The sequence below is a fragment of the Gymnodraco acuticeps genome, unplaced genomic scaffold (assembly GCF_902827175.1).
Source record: "Gymnodraco acuticeps unplaced genomic scaffold, fGymAcu1.1, whole genome shotgun sequence".
Taxonomy (NCBI): domain Eukaryota; kingdom Metazoa; phylum Chordata; class Actinopteri; order Perciformes; family Bathydraconidae; genus Gymnodraco; species Gymnodraco acuticeps.
In genome coordinates, this window is record NW_022990274.1 from 2806049 (window position 1) to 2825020 (window position 18972).

At 44.0% G+C, this 18972-nt stretch overlaps 1 protein-coding gene across 1 annotated transcript; it reads left to right on the forward strand.

The window, feature by feature from the left end:
* The first annotated feature begins 4 nt into the window (after window positions 1-4).
* Window positions 5-16676, forward strand: LOC117549511 (sterol 26-hydroxylase, mitochondrial). Its single transcript, XM_034221503.1, has 9 exons — window positions 5-246; window positions 2034-2215; window positions 2906-3105; window positions 8376-8573; window positions 9869-10032; window positions 10199-10365; window positions 11213-11294; window positions 11396-11596; window positions 16174-16676. The coding sequence occupies exons 1-9, from the start codon at window positions 7-9 to the stop codon at window positions 16285-16287; spliced, it is 1548 nt and encodes a 515-aa protein (XP_034077394.1). The 5' UTR covers window positions 5-6; the 3' UTR covers window positions 16288-16676.
* The last annotated feature ends 2296 nt before the right edge of the window (window positions 16677-18972 follow it).

The following is an 18972-nucleotide window of genomic DNA, read 5'->3' on the forward strand; positions in this document are numbered from 1 at the left end:
CTCATCATGGCTGCATGGCTGTGCCGGGCTCTGGTGCAGAGGAATGGACGCTTGTTGCTGTCATACCCTAACTCTGTGGGCAGATTGTGCTCCAGGGGGGTGGGAAGCTCCTCTCCTGCCTCTGGGGCCCTCTCTGCTTTCCAGGACAAGCCTCGGACTGTGGAGGACCTGCCTAATATCAGCTTCTTTGAGCTGATCTACAGGATGGTGTTTCAGGGCTTCTACAACCGTTTGCATGAGCTACAGGTAGGCTGCAGTGCACTGCATGATATCTGGACGACACACATTAGGGTTAGGGTTGGCAGCAGGGCAGTAATGCCAGATTATTTTTCCCTGCATGCATTCCAGAAATCCCTGATAGGCTCTCACTTTGGTTGACCTGCTTGAGTGCATTCACCTCCAGCAAGAATGCATTATAGAACATGTCAGACCTTTGTTTCCATAGTCACCTCCAGATAACAGCCGGTCTCAGCTGACTCACTGAGGATTGTCTGCAGGAACACTTTCTGTTTTTACGCAACACAGTGCATTGGATCAATGGGATATTTCAACATTTTGGCTTTTATGGAACCATCTATTTATGTTCCTTTCCTCAGGAGCTTGCTTAGGCAAGTTTATTTATATAGCACTGTGAGACTGACCGTTGAGCGGCCCAGACCAAGCAAGGAGGCAGAGGCAGAACGTCCAAAAATATAACCCGACGTGGGCATTTATTAAAATCATGTGCACAAAGTTCACAGCCTCAATCCTGCAGTTCTCCTTGCACACATCCTGCAGCCACAAGGATCTCACACACACCCAGTTACAAAGAAACAGCACCTAAATACACACATACTAACAGGACACAGGTGAGGGGGGAGGAGACAACACAGGACACCAGGTGCACACAATCATCAGCCACAGACATCAACATATTATTTGCACCCTGATTACTCTCAACCGCTGTCATCCTTACACCAGCATAACTACTCTCGGCGCTCTCGCAAACTCCCCTATCTTTTCAGGCGGAGCCGAGGACCCGACCAGCACCTGGCAGACGACATTCCAATAAATACGGTTTAATCAGTTAAAAAATAATACCTCAATAATTAGTATAAATTATGTGCAAATATGTAATGTCAACTGTACTGTGCAATCACCCTAATAAAGTGCAATATTACCCGGCATGAAGCCGTCAGTCCATAGTGACGAAGTTACCTTCGTCACAAGCACCTTTCAACATAAGGTAATTCAAAGTCCTTTCAAAAATGAAAAACATGAAGAAGCAAAGAGCAGGCGAAAGCAACAGCAAGAAGAAAAGTGTTCAGCATTGATTGAAAACAGTTGCAGCAGACCTGAAGTTTACTGGGAGTTCGTTCTAGATGTTTGGAGCATAATAACTGAAGAAGAAGAAGAAGAAGATGGACCTTTATTGAACCCTGCTTCTCCATGTTTAGTTCTGACTCGTTCTGAAAGCTGAAACATCCCTGAAGACCTGAGAGATCTGGATGGTTCATAATTTAGCAGGAGATCAGAAATATATTTTGGGCCTAAACCATTCAGTGCTTTATAAACCAGCAGCAGTATTTTGAAATCTATTCTTTGACGGACAGGAAGCCAGTGTAAAGACTTCAGAACAGGAGTGATGTGATCCACTTTCTTAGTGTTAGTGAGGACTCGAGCAGCAGCGTTCTGAATCAGCTGCAGTTTTAGTGAGACCTGTGAAGACACCATTACAGTAGTCAAGTCTACTGAAGATCCAGACTCCAAATCCTGCTTTGACATTAGTCCTTTACTCCTAGATACAGTATATCCTTCAGGTGGTAGTATGCAGACGTAAGTAATTGTCTTAATGTGACAATTGGAATTCAGCTCAGAGTTCATGAGATTTATGTCCTTTTTTTCTGTTGTTTGTAACATTGATGATTGAGGCTCAGCGCTGACTTTTATTCATTTCTCCTTAGCTCCTAAAGGATTACCTCTGCTTATCAAATCAAATCAAAACAGGTTTCTCTGTTCACTCGTCTTTTTTGCATCACTTTGCCCACCATCAGATCTATAACAAGCAGCAATATGGGCCCATATACAGAGAGGGAAAGAAGAGCGTGTCAGTGAACACTCCACAGCTGCTGGAGGAAGTGCTGAGGAACGACGAGAAGTTCCCCACCCGAGGAGACCTGTCCGCGTGGAAGGAATATCGGGATATGAGGGGATACGGCTATGGGCCTTTCACAGAGTAAGACTCTTAAAAACTGTTGCAATGCTTCATTTACATTTCCTTACGACCACTGGACCATGTGCAAACAATACATTGTAAAGCCTTGAGAAACTTGCTTAAGAGGTTTCCAGGGCAAAGTCTTGTCATGTGAAAGAGAATGGGTGATTGTGACCAGCTAGTATTGGAAGTTTGATGTTTAAATCTCCACGATTCGTTGACCATTAAGATTGTTAAGGTCCTTTGTTGAGTCTACTTTTTGATTGACCTGATGGTGTGTAAAGGTCTGACTTCACACACCAAATACACACTGTTCTTTTTAATGTTGTGACCTTGTGCCAAGTGTTGTTTTACTAGTTCGATTTTTATTCAACTTTTTTATTTTGTATTTGGACTACTCCGCTTGACAAATACAATGTATTATTATTATAATTATTATTTTGCTCCCACGAAATTCAATTTGAACACAGCAAGAAAGGCTTTGTCATATTTTCTTTTTTGCACCTTTAGCTTAGAATATTGCCTTGGATTTGGAAGCATTGTTTTTAATTTGGTCCCTATGAAATATCAGTTAATTCTGCAAACATACAGACTATATATCTGAATGAAAACCATACATTTTTCACCAGATATAGTATGACTTGATAAATGTAAGCAATATTAATCAAAGCTGCTGTGATTGAGTCCTGGTGACTGTATTTGTGTCCTTAGGGAGGGGGAGAGGTGGTATAACCTGAGGGTGATGCTGAACAAACGCATGCTGCATCCGAAGGAATCCGCACAGTATGGGGATGATATCAATGACGTGGTTACAGACTTCATCAAGAGGCTCTCCTACCTCCGTCAGTGCAGCCCCGAAGAAGACTTGGTGCCTGACATGGCCAACGAGCTCTATCGATTCTCACTAGAGGGTATGTAGGGAACTTGGTAGTTAATGCTAAGCTAAAGCTGTTTAGTGTAAGGGCGCATGTTTATTTAATTTAGTAATCCTCCTTTAGGGTGGTGCAGTGATGACAGATTTGTGTAGGATGACCCGGAAGATAGCATAACAAGGGCTCCCTTGACAAAAAGCCAATGGGTTTTTTCCATTGGAATTTGGAATAAAGAAAATAAACAGGATTATCTCCTCAAATTACCAACAATTGTATAATTGTTTAAGGGTAATGCAATTGACTGAAGTAAAAAGTTAATATAATGCTATAAACATGCTGCATTGCGGTTGCTGGACTTTATGTCACCAAGCTAGGCTAAAGGTGGCTAATGTTTGGCTTGTTGACATTTAGTTGTCTCTTTTATCAACTTGTTAGCAGCTGCTGATTTGAAGACACATTAAAGCCTCAGGCGTTCCCCAGTGGGGTATTTACTGACATATTTTATGTCGAAGTCATAAAACATGAAAAATCTTGAGATCTTGAATTAGCCAAATAGCCTACTGTAGTGCCACTGCCGAGAGATAGGGAGTCGGAGGCGGTGCAATGAAGGTGCATAAGGGTACTTTATTTAAAGAGCCTGTGACACAAGTTTCCCCCATCATCCAAACGCCATCAATTTGAGTAAATTGTCCCCTTGAAAATCGTTACTGAACAAATTTTGGATATTTGTACTTTGATAACCATTAATCTGCCCTTCAATGTTGACCATTTTCTGGATCTTCTCGGGGATTCTTCAAGTCCCGCCAAATTATGTGTGAAGTCATTGCGGGCACAGCGCTCCAGCTGCACCGTTCAGGATCCCAGCATCTGCATGTAAACGCACGATGGCGCACACAGCAGCAAGCTCAGACAGCGATGACAGTTTAATTTTGAACGTGTCTGAGAGCTCATATGAGGCTGAAGGATCGGTTTATGTTGTATCTGTTTAGGAATTAGGTGCGTCAATATGGGCGATTATACGGTCATGTAGGCTGTAGCCAGTGGTGGACTGGGACTAAAAATCATCCCGGGACTCTCGACCGGCCCACTTCGGTACCGCTAGTAAATTGTCAACGGGGGGAGTGGGGGATGTGCTAGTGATTTATCCGACTGGCCCACTTCGGTACCGGCCCATCGGGATTCCTCCCGATGGGCAGTCCGCCACTGCACCCAGCCCAGCCCACGTAAACTGTCAACGGGGGGGGCCTCGCTGCGGGGAAACGGTGGACCTAGTGTCCCGATCGGAGTGGGAATAATAATCATAATCCGTGCATTTTATCCATTAATTTCCCCAACATTGTGGTAAAAAAACCACACGTTTAATCCATGTTGGTGTACTACAACTACAAAAAGCATCGGTTTTGTTTTCTCATCAGGAAATGCAGACCAGCTCAAACAAACGATTTTTAATCATCATCCTCACGATCATTACATTTTAATGTATCATATGTTCGCCGAATTGACATGAAAGCACTAATAAATGTAGTTTCATCCACTTGAGTTTACAACTACAAAAATAATCGATTTGTTTTTATATCACATCCGACGGGAGGAAATTCAGCAGCTCTCACTACCGATTTGTAATCTTAATTTAATCATCATCTTCACCACGATCATTTATGTTTATGTTAGCCAAATTGACATGAAAGCACTGACAAATATGAATATACTGTAGTCAACTTAATTACAACGTTATTAACGTCAGTAGCGTGGCGTGGGAAAAAAATTAGGGGAAGCCAATAATACGTCCTTTCTTGTGGGTAGGGGGTGTGGTGGTCAATGTAATATAGTAACCAGATGAGTGATTACAGCACCCGGTATCATTTTACACACATTTGTATCATACAGATGCAGGACTTACACACGCCTGTTATCTAACCGACAGGTCCGCACGCACTCTCCAGCCCAAACTCTAATAAGCATTCATTCACAAACTAAATCAGGAGACCTTTAACGTTTTACGTCCGATTCGCTCCTTTTTTCCTCGCTGTACACAGCTCCAGTTTGGGCATCGGCCTGTCATCAGATTGTATTTGTTGTTGCTGCTGTAGCGGAAGTTTAGTACAATTATTTTTGATGAAATACTGCAAATCTCCACCCTCCATAATTGCACTTGCTTCAGTTGCTTGCTACTTTCTAACGGCGGTGAGAGTGATGCAGTGACGCTATCTATCTTCTATCGATTCGATTTATGATTCGAAAATGATAAAAGTAGAGTAGACATGTGGATATTATCCGACTTAACAAAACGTGCATTTATCTAACAGGTTCGTTTTCCACTGACCTTATTTCGAGCTATTTTCCTAAATCCTATGGAGAAATCCCATAGCCTTTTTGTCGAGGGAAACCGAGCGCAGCTTACTTCCGGATTTTAGGACGCGTCACTGCACCATTAAGTTGATGCGATTTGATTGGAGGCAAGGCCAGCCGCCTCTGGCTTCCCTTGGCATGGCCCTGACCAATCACAGGTTGGCAGGGGCATCACGTGAGCCTCATCTGTTTGGTCAATCCCTCCATTTTTTTTCACCAAGGGAAGCCAGATTCGGCTGGCCTCCTCTCGCAACATGGGGTGCAATCTACTGTTTCACCATAACATCTAGAGGGGCGCTGTTTGTTTCACTCTTTGTAAAAATACTCAATGAGAATGGGGGAGAGACGCAGCAACACACAACAAAGGGAAACAAATCGAAACAAAACAAAGTGTTTTTATTATTTAGTAGCCCAATATTTCATTGCACAACAGTTGTTGGGAGGCTGTCACAGGCTCTTTAAGAGCAGCTAAGGTCATGTTATCTGGTTGCAGTCTGGGAAGAAGAGAGAGAAGCCAGGAGGGCACACAACATATAGTAAACCACATACATGTCCGTGCGGAAACAATACCCCCAACTGTAGTTCCATGTGTGAATTATGTAACCCAGTGTATTAATAAGTGGTCCCCCCCAGAATTCAAACTTGGCAAAATCCTCGCGTCCGGGAGGAAGCACCACAGGGGCCGAGGAGGGTGGGGTCGCAGGTGAGGGCCGGGCCATGGAACGGGCCGATGAAGGGCCGGGCCATGGAACGGGCCGATGAAGGGCCGGGCCATGGAACGGGCCGATGAAAGGGGGGCCGCAGGAGAGGGTAGGGGCCTCAACGAGGGCGAGGGCATCCCCACCGGGGGCGGGCCGAAACGGGCCGCTGCAAGGGGGCCGCAGTAGGTGTCGTGGCGAATGAAGAACACATCCACCAGACGTAGAAAGCTGGCAGGAGCAGTCACCCTGGGAGGAAGGATCGCAACCCGGCCGCAGGCAGACGCACAGCGGCGGCGGGCATGAAGTCCTCGACAGGCGTTGAGGTATCCCCGGGAGGAAGGAGAGCAACCCGGCCGCAGGCAAACGCGCAGCGGCGGCGGGCACGAAGTCTTCGGCAAGCGTCGAGGTATCCCCAGAGGGCAGGAGCAGTCACGCCGGGAGGAAGGAGCGCAACCCGGCCGCAGGCAGACGCGCAGCGGCGGCGGGCACAACATCCTCGGCAGGCGTTGAGGTATCCCAGGGAGGCAGGAGCAGTCTCCCCGGGAGGAAGGAGCGCAACCCCGCCGCAGGCAGATGCGCAGCGGCGGCGGGCACGAAATCCTCGGCAGGCGTTGAGGTATCCCCGGGAGGAAGGAGAGCAACCCGGCCGCAGGCAAACGCACAGCGGCGGCGGGCACAAAATCCTTGGCAAGCCTTGAGGTATCCCCGGGAGGCAGGAGCAGTCTCCCCGGGAGAAAGGAGCCGTGGACAGAGGAGAGGCCAGACAGGGTCCCGAAGCGCGCCACCCATGGACCGATGAAAAACGTGGGGACGGGCAGGAACCGCCGTCGAGGTGGTGAAAAAGTGAGAGTGTCCACACGAGGTCAACCGGCTGGTCGAACCTCCTCTCCGGCACCGGAAAAAAATTGTTAACAGTCGGATGTTAACCGACGAATGTCGATAGCCGTTAGCAGCTAGCCGCCATCGGTAGCTGCTAGCCGTCGTCAGCTGCTAGCCGTCGTCAGCTAACGTGGTTAGCTGCTAGTCGTCGTTAGCTAGCGCTGCCTGGACGTGCAGCCGCACATCCCGAAGAAACAGCCCCACGAGGTAGCAATCGGGTTCATCCCTACCCAGCAGGTCGTGCATCGTCTCCCTGTAGTCGGAAGGCCGATGCGGGAATGGCGAGCAACGTCCCCAGCCATTCCGCGGGAAGCGCACCGAGCCTCAGTCCGCGTGCTGGTGGCAGCCACGGACGATTCCAAAAATCCCCGGCATTTCGAGAAAAAAACCAGAGTTTCTTTTGCCGTGTTCGGGTCCGTCCCGGAAACTTCACAAGACGTTGTCAGGGTCATCAGTGTAGTGCCGAGAGATAGGGAGTCGGAGGCGGTGCAATGAAGGTGCATAAGGGTACTTTATTTAAGAGCAGCTAAGGTCATGTTGTCCGGTTGCAGTCCGGGAAGAAGAGAGAGAAGCCAGGAGGGCACACAACATATATAGTAAACCACATACATGTCCGTGCGGAAACAATACCCCCAACTGTAGTTCCATGTGTGAATTATGTAACCCAGTGTATTAATAAGTGGTCACTACACTACCTTATTTCGGGAATCTAACCAAAAGCTCTTTCAAAAGACCAGATTGTAGAGTAAGGGTAAATGCTGGACCAAAACATATGACACGACAGGAAACGTATATCTTTAGAGCATTGTTAGCATCCCAAAGGCTTCCTGTTGCTTCTGCCTTTGGACTTGGACACTCCCGCCAAAAAAAGGAACCCAATGAAGGCTTACTAATGATTTTCCTAAAATCCCCCTACTGTTAAAAATGGGAGAGGGACCATAGTAACTTGTCATTTTAGCAGGTCATTTGGCCACTTGGAGACAGATGTCTGCATTTATGAATACAGAATCTGACGACAATGGGACAAACATTTGGTTTTGAAAGTGTTCTAGTTCCCCTTCACAGTCAGTTAGTCACTTGAGCAGGATTTAGTTGCATGCAGGTAAAACACATGTGCAAAAGAGCTGGACCGCATTGCCTGAATAGCAATCGGCTATTGTCTGCATTGCAGACCATATTTTGTAACCTGGCTATTCGTGAAACAATGCCTTTTGTTGTGTGTTCAAGATTATATATTTAAGCCATTCAAATTGAATTAATAGGGTTACATTTTGGCTGCTTTTTTGTTACATTCCAACCAGTTGAGTTTGACTAATCCAAAGGGAGAGCAAGTCTGCAGAAAGGTTTTTCTTATCCTGAATCATAACCTTTGCCACTCAGGTATCGCCTCCATACTGTTTGAGACAAGGCTTGGGTGTCTGGAAAAGGAAATCCCTGCAGGGACTCAAGACTTTATCCACTCCATAGGCCAGATGTTCTCCTACAACATGGCTGCGTTTCTGATGCCCAAGTGGAGCCGCAGTCTGCTGCCCTACTGGAGGCGCTACATCGAAGGCTGGGAGGGCATCTTCTGCTTTGGTGAGTCGCAGAAAAAGTGACAGCTGGTTTGACTGTCTTTGTTACGAACAACATGTACTTGTAGTGCTGCTATTATAACTACTTTCTCTATTATAACAAGTCCATCTCCTGACAGGACAACATGTGTGCAAAGCACTTTTACAGGCAAAGTCCAACTATGAAATCACATTACTTGTGTGGACAATATTTCATTTGAGAACACAGAGGGAATCATCCGTTTGTAAAGATATCTGTTTACATATGGACAAGGCTTAAGTGTATATCTTTCAATCCATTGAGTCAAAAAGAATGTCCTAAGGGAACAACTTAGGACGATCTGTACAAAAGCAAAGTACAGAATTTGCTCATGCTTTGCTTTTTGTGCTCATTTTATAGTAGTATAGTCAACTTCAAGTTCCGTTCGTTTCAGTTCTCTATTAAACTATAACTAAAAAGTGTTAGCAGCTTTACAGACTGTTGATCTTAAATCCAATTAGCTCTACCGATTCTCACCTGAGGGTAAGTTGTGAACTTGGAAGTTAATGCTAAGCTAAAGCGGTTTACTAAATCAAGTTAAGGGTGCATGTTTATTTAAATCTTGGGCACTTGTTAATCCTCCTATAGAGTGGTGCAGTGATAGCGTATTTTTGTAGGATGACCTGGAAGTAAGCATCACAAGGGCTCCCTTGACACAAATCCATATGGGATTTTTCCATTGGATTTTGGAATAAAGAAAATGAGACTCAGCAGGATTATCTCCTTAAATGAATGTAGTATAATCGTTGAAGGGTAATGCAATTGTAAAAAGTTAACATCATATTATAAACATGCTACATTAGTTAGGAAGTTAACCTTCCTGTTCTCCAAATATACAAACATATTTTTACCATTTTGTCGTAACTATGAAAAACTATAACTAAAAAGTGTTAGCAGCTTTACAGACTGTTGACTCGCTGAACACCAAACACCCAGACTATATAAGCAGCTAATGTGTTTCTATCAGGGTTAATGTGGTGCAAGGCTATGCAGGGCTTTTTGGACAAATTCAATGATGTAAATCAATACTAACATTACCTGGCAGCTGCCCACTTTTTATTGACGATACAGTAGCGTGGAGGAAGTAGCAGTAATGTAATATAATTCAATGTAAATGCATATTAACATTTTCTTTGCAGGTCCTCTGGATAAGAATCAGGCTAAAGATCAACCAAACATCTTTCTCAAATACCTCAGCTGAAGCTAAACGGATAGCCGGAGCTTTTAGTTGTTAGAGCTTATGGACAACAATAACACATGAAACTCTGCACTTATTTTAGGTAAAGAGTTGATTGACAAAAAGATGGAGGTTATCCAGCAGCGTGTGGAGAACAACCAGGAAGTGGAGGGGGAATACCTAACATACCTTCTGTCAAACACTCAGATGAGCACCAAAGACGTGTATGGCAGCATCACTGAGCTCCTTTTAGCTGGGATGGACACGGTAAATCATGACACAAAGATGACATTCTGAAAAAAACATGTCAAATATCAGAAACTAAGCTGGGCTTCCACTCAAATTCAAAATGTTTTTAATGTTAGTACACCTTTTTTACAGGTGTGCATCTTTATGCCCGTTTATTAAATGCCTTTTCTTCTTTATTCTTAAGACCTCCAATACCCTCACATGGACCTTTTACCTGCTGTCCAGGAACCCTCACACCCAGGACAGACTTTATGAAGAAGTGTCCACAATGGTGCCAGCAAAGCGGATCCCCTCCGCTGCTGAGGTCACTCGGATGCCATATTTAAAGGCTGTTATCAGGGAGGCACTGAGGTGAGACTGGTTTTGGTTTTATGATGGCTGAAGGTTCATAGAAACACATATCTGCATATGAAAACCAATTCTGCTGGTAACAGGACAGGATGTTGGTGTTGGACGTGACATGCTTTCCTTGTAGTCTTTTTGTAGAGCATGTAACCAATCCTGTTTTAGTGTGCCTGATAAACGATCCGTGTGAAGAGCAAAAGATGTTGAACGTGTCAGACAAAATGCAATCTTAGAACCCATCGGCTATCCGACAAGGATTTAGCTTTTTGTAGATACTGTAAATACGGTTTAAACCGGCGACTTTAAAATAGGTGTTTCTTATCTGCAAGTCCATTCTCAAGTCTCAACTATACTGTATAAAATATGCACAGTCTCACGGATGTCACCCTTGGGTATATGAAGAGCTGTTTAAAGCCTTTGCCTCATCCTCGCTGTTTGCGGGGATGAGGCAGGTCCGGGTAATGCAGTAGAACAGTAACTAGTTATTCAAGACTATATTAGCTATAGACACCAACAACCTTTTTCCCATCCTGTAAACATGTATAATTATGCTACAAAGTTGGGAATTACCACTTGGGGTTCAATGTGGATTCCCAGACTTTTGTAGCCAGGCTCAATTAGCCATTTGAGGAAATGCATTCTTAACCCTGTTATCTGTGGGCCATACCAGAATCCCAGAAATATGAGCCGTTTGCTCCGTGAGACTTATCCCTGTCACACCAATGTTGATGGGTTCCAAGATTAAATCAATTTCCAGAAAGGCCATCAGCCTTGTATCTTTGTATTCTTACTTTTCCTACATGCAACAAGAACAAGCCTAAACCATATGACCTGATTTATTCCTGTTCTGTAGGATGTACCCTGTAGTTCCTGTGAATGCAAGGATCATTGTAGAGAAGAGTGTTGCTATTGGTGGATATACATTTCCAAAGAAAGTAGGTCTGCTTTGTATTTTTAACCATTATTAAACTATTTGTACTTTTTGAGTACTTGTTCAGAGTTTCATTGTTGTATTTCTTGACTGTTGTCTCTCCAGACCGCTTTCACGCTTCACCACTATGCCATCAGCCATGATGAGGAGACATTCCCAGAGCCGTTCACCTTTAAACCAGAGAGATGGCTCCGTGACGGACGTGTGAGGCCCAACCCCTTTGCCTCCATCCCTTTTGGCTTCGGAGTGAGGGGCTGTGTGGGTCGGAGGATTGCTGAGCTAGAGATGTATATGGTTCTGTTTCGGGTAAGTGACTAACAGGAAATCCATTTACAACATCTACAGATTACACATGATTGAGCTCCATGCCATCAAACAACAGAGAAACAGTGCTTTGAAAAAAGACATGAACAGCGTCTTTTGGGGTGAAATAAGGTTCCTATTAGGGATGCTCCGATCGCCAATTTCGGGGCCGATCGCCGATCGGCGGAATCAGTATCGGCCGATACAGGGTCGGCTCTCGAACAAATCGAATGGGGGGGAAATCATTTACCAAGGGGGGGCACACACTGCCGTCAACAACCAACACACAAACACCAACGCAACTTCAATTTCAAAAAACATGCTGTAAAGTCTATTGTCTTTCACACACATTGCAGGGGTGTAGTGCTATTGTATAGCGCACCTATGACTTGTGCATACATGCACGGTTGTGGCACGACCACCAAAACAGAAACATATAAGGACAGAGGGTGTCGTTTTCTCATACTGATATTCTGCACAAACTGTGCTGTTGTATTTGCTGTAAAGTGTCTTTACTGTAGGTTATTTTTTATTATATGTACAGCACTTTGGCTCGACCAAAAATCGTTGAAAAATGTGCTATATAAATTAAACTTGATTTGATTTGATATGGACATAGGCCACCATATAAAAAGTGTGCAAATGTATTTAGTATCCTATCCATGTGAACATGTTTAGGTGGGGGTGGACCTAACCTCCTCTAGGAGGGTCTGGGGGCATGCTGCCCCGGGAAGATTATTTTTAAAATATTGAAGTTAAATGCATCAATCTGGTGCACTTTGAGAGCAAAATGAAGAGATCTATGGATAGCCTACATCTCTCAGCATCCATATGAAACAGAACTGTACACAGATTTACTTTTTCTTTATGGATATTTTACTAATCATTCCCCTTTTAAACCGTATTCTTGTGTTACTGTCCTATAGTATTTCATACCCGTTTTTCATTTATTCTCTCTTTAATAACTATAATGATCATATAAACAGGGGTGCACATAACTTTTTTGCCCTGGTTCTCAAAGGAGCACCTGGAGATGTTGCTTGGTGCTCATCCTTAAAATGAAATAAACCGTAACTTTTGAGGGGCTCTTGACTTTATTTGTCAGACACACGGCACTGAACACACAGAGGTGAACACTGAACACACATGCAGAGGTGAACACAGAACACACATGCAGAGGTGAACACAGAACACACATGCAGAGGTGAACACAGAACACACATGCAGAGGTGAACACAAGACAACATTAGCACGACCAGTAATCCTACAAGCTGTCATCACTGTTCTCCTGACTGTTCTCCTCACTGTCTTCCTCTCTGTCAGACATGGTAGCTGATGATGTAGGCCTACTTCTTTCTCTCTGGTTGAGTCTGGATTAGCTGCTTGCATCCACTAGTCAACAGCTGGTTTTGGGTCGAAAGTCTCTGTTGTCATCTTAGACAAGTGGATGTAATCAAATAAGTATGTGAACATAACCAATAACCTACCATAGCCAATAACAAATTAATGTAACTTATTTTATTTTTTTTGTTCATATCTTATTTTACCTTAACATTTATTTATTTATGCATTTTTTTTATCTTTCCAGTTTTAAAGGATATTTTCGTTTACTGTCCTATAGTATACATTGGAATGATTTAAAACCTGTTTATCCCAATAATTATAAAGGAGTGCCTTGGAAATATGTGTTTACATAAATTGTGATCAAAACGTTTGAGACCCACTGAGATAACTTAGACTAAAGTGAACTATCTAAACACTCAGAGTCCTTACCTCACTGAGCTGTAGTATCAGCCTTTCAGTCTGACTGGAGAGGACTCTCCCTCCACATTATTGTAGAAACATCTTCTTCCGTTAGAGCAGCTAGCACCAGATGCTAATAACAACAGCGCCGGAACCGGTGCACCCTCCCTCGCTCCAACGCTCACTCGCACTTTGGCTGTGAGCTGCGGGCGCCAGATAAGCCAACATCCCCCATTTTCATCACTTACAGCGCCCATCGTATAGGGAAAATTAAAAGTGTAACCGGGGTGAAAAGGGTGTTACATTTACTTAATTATGAATATTGTTACATCAAGGCAGAACATTAGGATAAGCCCCAACGGTAAAAAATGTATGTTTCCCTCCTAGAGCTTCCAGCGTTGCGCCTCCACATATCTGGAGCCCTAGGCGAACATCTATAAGGCCAGCGCTACGGGCCAGCCCTGAGTTCATATGCAACTCGCAAATATATTTCTCTCTCTCCTTTCTTCTCTCTTCTCTCTTTTCTCTTCTCCCTTCTCTCTCTTCTCTCTCTCCCCTCTCTCTCTCAATGTTGGTACGCAAATGCGCATTTTTTCAAATGACCCGGTGCTCTTTTTTTGGCGGAGGTGCGCATGCGCACCTGCGCACCAGTTATGTGCAGCCCTGCATATAAAGGTATTCCTCGAAAATACTTACATAAATGGTGACCAAACCGTTTGAGACCCACTGAGATAACTTACACTAAAGTGAACTATCTAAACACTGAGAGAGTCCTTACCTCACTGAGCTGACGTTATAAGATCCTCACAGTCTGACAGGAGAGGACTCTCCTCCACCTTGGTGTAGAAACAGCCCTTTATACCCGTTAGCATAGCTAGCTAACCAGATGCTAACAACATTCCACGTTACCGCTCGCGAACTCACAAAATGCGCTCGTGCCACACACACACAGAGCCGAGCTTGAATGAAACACAGAGACCCATGTACTTGTACTGTACTGTATATCATATTATTTTCGATGGCTTTACTCTGTATAATCAGTATAACAGATGAACAGATCGCCACTGGGCTTTCATCTAAACACAGAGCCACGTAATGATAACAAAAAAAAGGTCGGGGGTCATTGGTCAAGCAACACACCAATCAGAGAGCAGCAGTGAGCACACCTCAGGCTGTGTTTTATATTTGTATTATTTATTTCTGATGTATTTCACACAAAAAAACTTTAGTGGAAACGTTTTCACTTATATGATTAAAAAAAGAAAAAAATGGCAAAGTGGCAAGGCTTGCCAACCCTGCGTTGGGGGGGCACAGTGACTCATTTGGGGGGGCATGGCCCGCGAATGACCCCCCATGACGCCGACCCTGAGATGAACAGATCGCCACTGGGCTTTCATCTAAACACAGAGCCACGTAATGATAACAAAAAAAAGGTCGGGGGTCATTGGTCAAGCAACACACCAATCAGAGAGCAGCAGTGAGCACACCTCAGGCTGTGTTTTATATTTGTATTATTTATTTCTGATGTATTTCACACAAAAAACTTTAGTGGAAACGTTTTCACTTATATGATTAAAAAAAGAAAAAAATGGCAAAGTGGCAAGGCTTGCCAACCCTGCGTTGGGGGGGCACAGTGACTCATTTGGGGGGGCATGGCCCGCGAATGACCCCCCATGACGCCGACCCTGGGCCGATACCGATCGCCGATCCGATCGAGTGGGCGGGGCCTAAATGGAAGATTTAAACATCACTTTAAATCTTCCATTTAAAGTGATGTTTAAACTCAGTTAATGGGGCTCATTCACTGGAGCTTCCACAAACAACAATCAACTTAATTATTACATTCAAATGATGTACATTATTCAAGTTTACATTCACTTTGGATAATAACACGGGAGAAATTAGCGGAAGCGCTCTCTTTCCCTCTCTCCCTCTCTCTCTCCCCCTCTCCTGACAGCCTGTCAGTATCTCATGCAGCTCACTGATCCAGTAATGAGTGACCCGACAATGAAGAATAAATATATTTATAATAACTAGTTTAGCTTGTTCCAGAGGTAGATAAAATAGCTAAGTGTGTTAGGTCTAACTCTTACGGTACGTCCACACAGCAGCTTTTCAAAAATCTTAAAAATCTTGGAGCTGGGCGCGTCTGAAAGCTTGGGGATTTTTTGCGAGCAACGCGACCAACAACCAATCACATGAATCTCCCGCCCCCGACATACAAAGCAAAAAACCCCGGGGATTTTATGCGAGCAATATATATATATAAACTCCCCAAACAGGCGAAAACTTACCAGTTTCACCCACTGTCTCTGCCACCTCCCTCCATGCCTGGTTCCTCCGGTTTGTATCCCGTTAATAGTTCTGGTCGTAAAGAACCGGGGTGATTTGCTACCGTAATTTCTCGTTTGGAATATGAGGAAATGAACTGCGGTCTGGTTCTCCCTGTGTGTGTGTTTCGCTGCGCTTACCTGTCCGGCGGGCGGAGCTGCAGGATTTCTGCTTCACACACGTTGCATACCGCTATTTTACTGTCTTTTTCGGACACCTTAAATAATGCCAGACCGGTGAAGCCATGTTGGCGAGCTTGTTTTGCCGCGCACAGAGAAAAGTGTCATGTATTTTACGTCATGCGATCGGCTCTCGCGATCGGCATGTTTAGAGAGCACCGATCGATCGGTAGAGAGTGAGTATCGGCCGATATCGATCGGTGACCGATCGATCGGAGCATCCCTAGTTCCTATTAACACATTTGAAAGAGAAACAGTTAGTTTTTTATTTGTGTTTTCCCCATGGCCTTATTCAGTCTGAACTTCATATTTTTCTTTTTCCTCCAGGTAATCAGGCACTTTGAAATCAAGCCAGACCCAACGATGGGAGAGTTGAAATGCATCAACCGCACTGTTCTGGTACCGGACCAACCACTCAGACTTTACTTTGTGGACAGATGAAGTGAAAACACGGCTTTATTTGCTTTTGCAGATGTGTATTATTGCAAATGTTACAAATGAAAGAAAAATGGGTTTTGCTGAAGAATATTTTATATCGTAGGAAAGCGACCCAGGTTTGGATCCTTTGCTATGACAAATATAAGTATAATTCACATTTTTAAACATATATCCTCTATATCGTAAATGCTCTAATACATTTTAAGTAAAAGCTCTTTGTAGTCCAACAATGTGCTTGAGGAATTTTGTCAGCGCTTCATACTTGTAATAAAGAGTCAAATATTATTTTGTATTACAAATGTCACAAACCATATGGTTAAACTTTCTTTATCAAAGTAAAGCCTTACATTTTGTATGCATTGCTTAACCTTGCATTGCTATACCTATATGACATTAAACCTTTTAAATCTTGAAATATAAATAATGTTGTTTATCCCCTCCTTCTCTCTGTATGAAACACACCAGCATCAGTTTCCCTCTTAAGCCACACGGACCCGAGCTCGGGTCCAAAAATGCTATATATGTGATTGATTGATTGATTGAAAAGTTTATTAACAGCTTGTATATTGGGTACAGTACAGTACAGCTCAAAACATACAATTGTTAAGGGGATGCAGACCAGAGAAAGACTTTCGTCTTGTTTACATCAGGGTCCCCCATTTCCAATTCATCATTTCCAATTCTCGTTTTTTTTAGCTGACAATTGTTCTTATTGTCAGTTAGCGGAGTTTCTTACCTTTAAAAGGGTATGAAACATTAATAGTTTCATGAATGACACTTCAGATATAGCACTGTTGCAGACCATATATCATCCAGTTTCGCTATGAGTGGTCGCATTTTCGAGAGCTCCCGCTTTGGAGGTTATTCCTCACGATTTTTTACATATTTCATCCTCCTGACAATATGGATTATGGACTCCTACCTCAACTCATCAATGAGGCAACATCACTTAGAGAAGGAGAGTAATGAAAGCGGGGATAAAATGAACCACAATGACTTTTACCTTCTTAACGGCTGGGAAAGGAAACACCTCGCTTTTGGAAGTGCAAGCATTCATGCATTATTAACTGCAAACCCGACGGGAAAGTACTTACCCCCGTCAGGCAAACTAGACCGAAGAAGTATGATCGTCTTGATCTTATTGTTAGCGGGAGACATCCATCTGAATCCGGGCCCGGTGCAGACAAGAAGCCAGTCCTGCAGGCTCGAGGAGCTAGCATCTCAATTAGCATCAGAACTAGCATCTCTTCCGCTGCAACAACAACTACGCGACGACAACAGAGACCGTGGAGACAGCGGAGACCAAGGAATAAACGGAGACTTCGAGATTCCCCCGGGGACGCCTCGGCAGACAGACACGCATGAGGCAGTGACGAGAGGAAGAGAACCGAGATCCGAGGGAACAAATATCCGCCATGTTGTTAGCCACCCTGCTAGCATATCAACGGCTAAAGCTACAACGGAGCCTCCCTCCCTCCCCCCACCACCACCCCACCACGACAAGCCGGTTGCTTTAACGGACAAAGACAAATATCTGCAAGCTGACGACATTGTGCATTCAAGCAACAAAAATGGACTACATATTTTTCATCTGAACACTAACAGCCTGAGACACAAACTGGCTGAACTCAGGCAGCTATTCATGAACGATAAGGCAAGCATATTATGCTTTTCTGAGACCAAATTGGACAATCCCATTACAGATTCAGAGATTGAAATTGAAGATTATCTTGTAGTGAGAAGGGACAGGAACGTGAATGGAGGTGGTGTCTGCATGTAAATACATAAAGACACCAATTTCAAAAACCGTACTGACCTGCATCATGAAAATATTGAATCTGTGTCGGTTGAAATTATTTTTGACAATGCTAAATCTGTAATAGTCGGGACAATCTATAGACCACCGGAACAGAGTGACTTTTATGATACATTAGATGGGTGTTTGGCTGATGTGGGGGATGTAGAGACAATTATTATTGGAGACTGGAACACGGATATGCAACGTAAAGACACGTCCGTCTTCAAGTCCTTCAGTAGGATTTGTGATCTGCACGGCTTCAGCCAGCTAATCACCCAACCCACCCGGGTATGTGAAACAACACAAACTACCATTGATCTCATTCTGACCTCTGACAAGTCCAGGATCTCCAGTAAAGGGGTTATAGCATGCGGTTTAAGTGATCATTATATGATATTCTGTACCCGCAAAAAGCTAAAACAAAGGGCCGGCTGTCACAAAACAGTCATATCTAGAGACCTCAAAAACTACTCTAGCGAGGCCTTTAACCTAGAACTGGAGAGCCTGGACTGGTCAGATGAGCTCAGTGGTACACAAGTTGAAGAAACATGGCTTGGTTTCAAAAACAAATTCTCTGCAATACTCAATGATTTGGCCCCCCCTAAGAACAACCAGGGTAAAAAATCGCGCTGAGCCGTGGATGCACTCCGGCATACTGACCGCCATGAAAACCAGAGACAAAAAATGCTCTGAGTTTCATAAAAGTCAGTCAATGCTTTCCAAAAGCACGAGCAGTGAACTCCAGGCCCACGTGACTGAACTCAAAATTGAAAGAAACAGACTAAGAAATGACGTAAGCTCCATGATCAAAACTGCCAAAAAGAATTTCATCAATGTCAAAACTGAGGAAAACAAAAATAAACCCTGTGAACTTTGGAAATTACTCAATA

Excerpts from the sequence above, each read along its gene's own strand:
- LOC117549511 (XM_034221503.1), top strand. The coding sequence starts at position 7 with ATGGCTGCATGGCTGTGCCGGGCTCTGGTGCAGAGGAATGGACGCTTG. Across the intron at positions 2,216-2,905 it reads GGCTATGGGCCTTTCACAGA|GGAGGGGGAGAGGTGGTATA; the intron begins GTAAGACTCTTA and ends TTGTGTCCTTAG. Across the intron at positions 8,574-9,868 it reads GGAGGGCATCTTCTGCTTTG|GTAAAGAGTTGATTGACAAA; the intron begins GTGAGTCGCAGA and ends CACTTATTTTAG.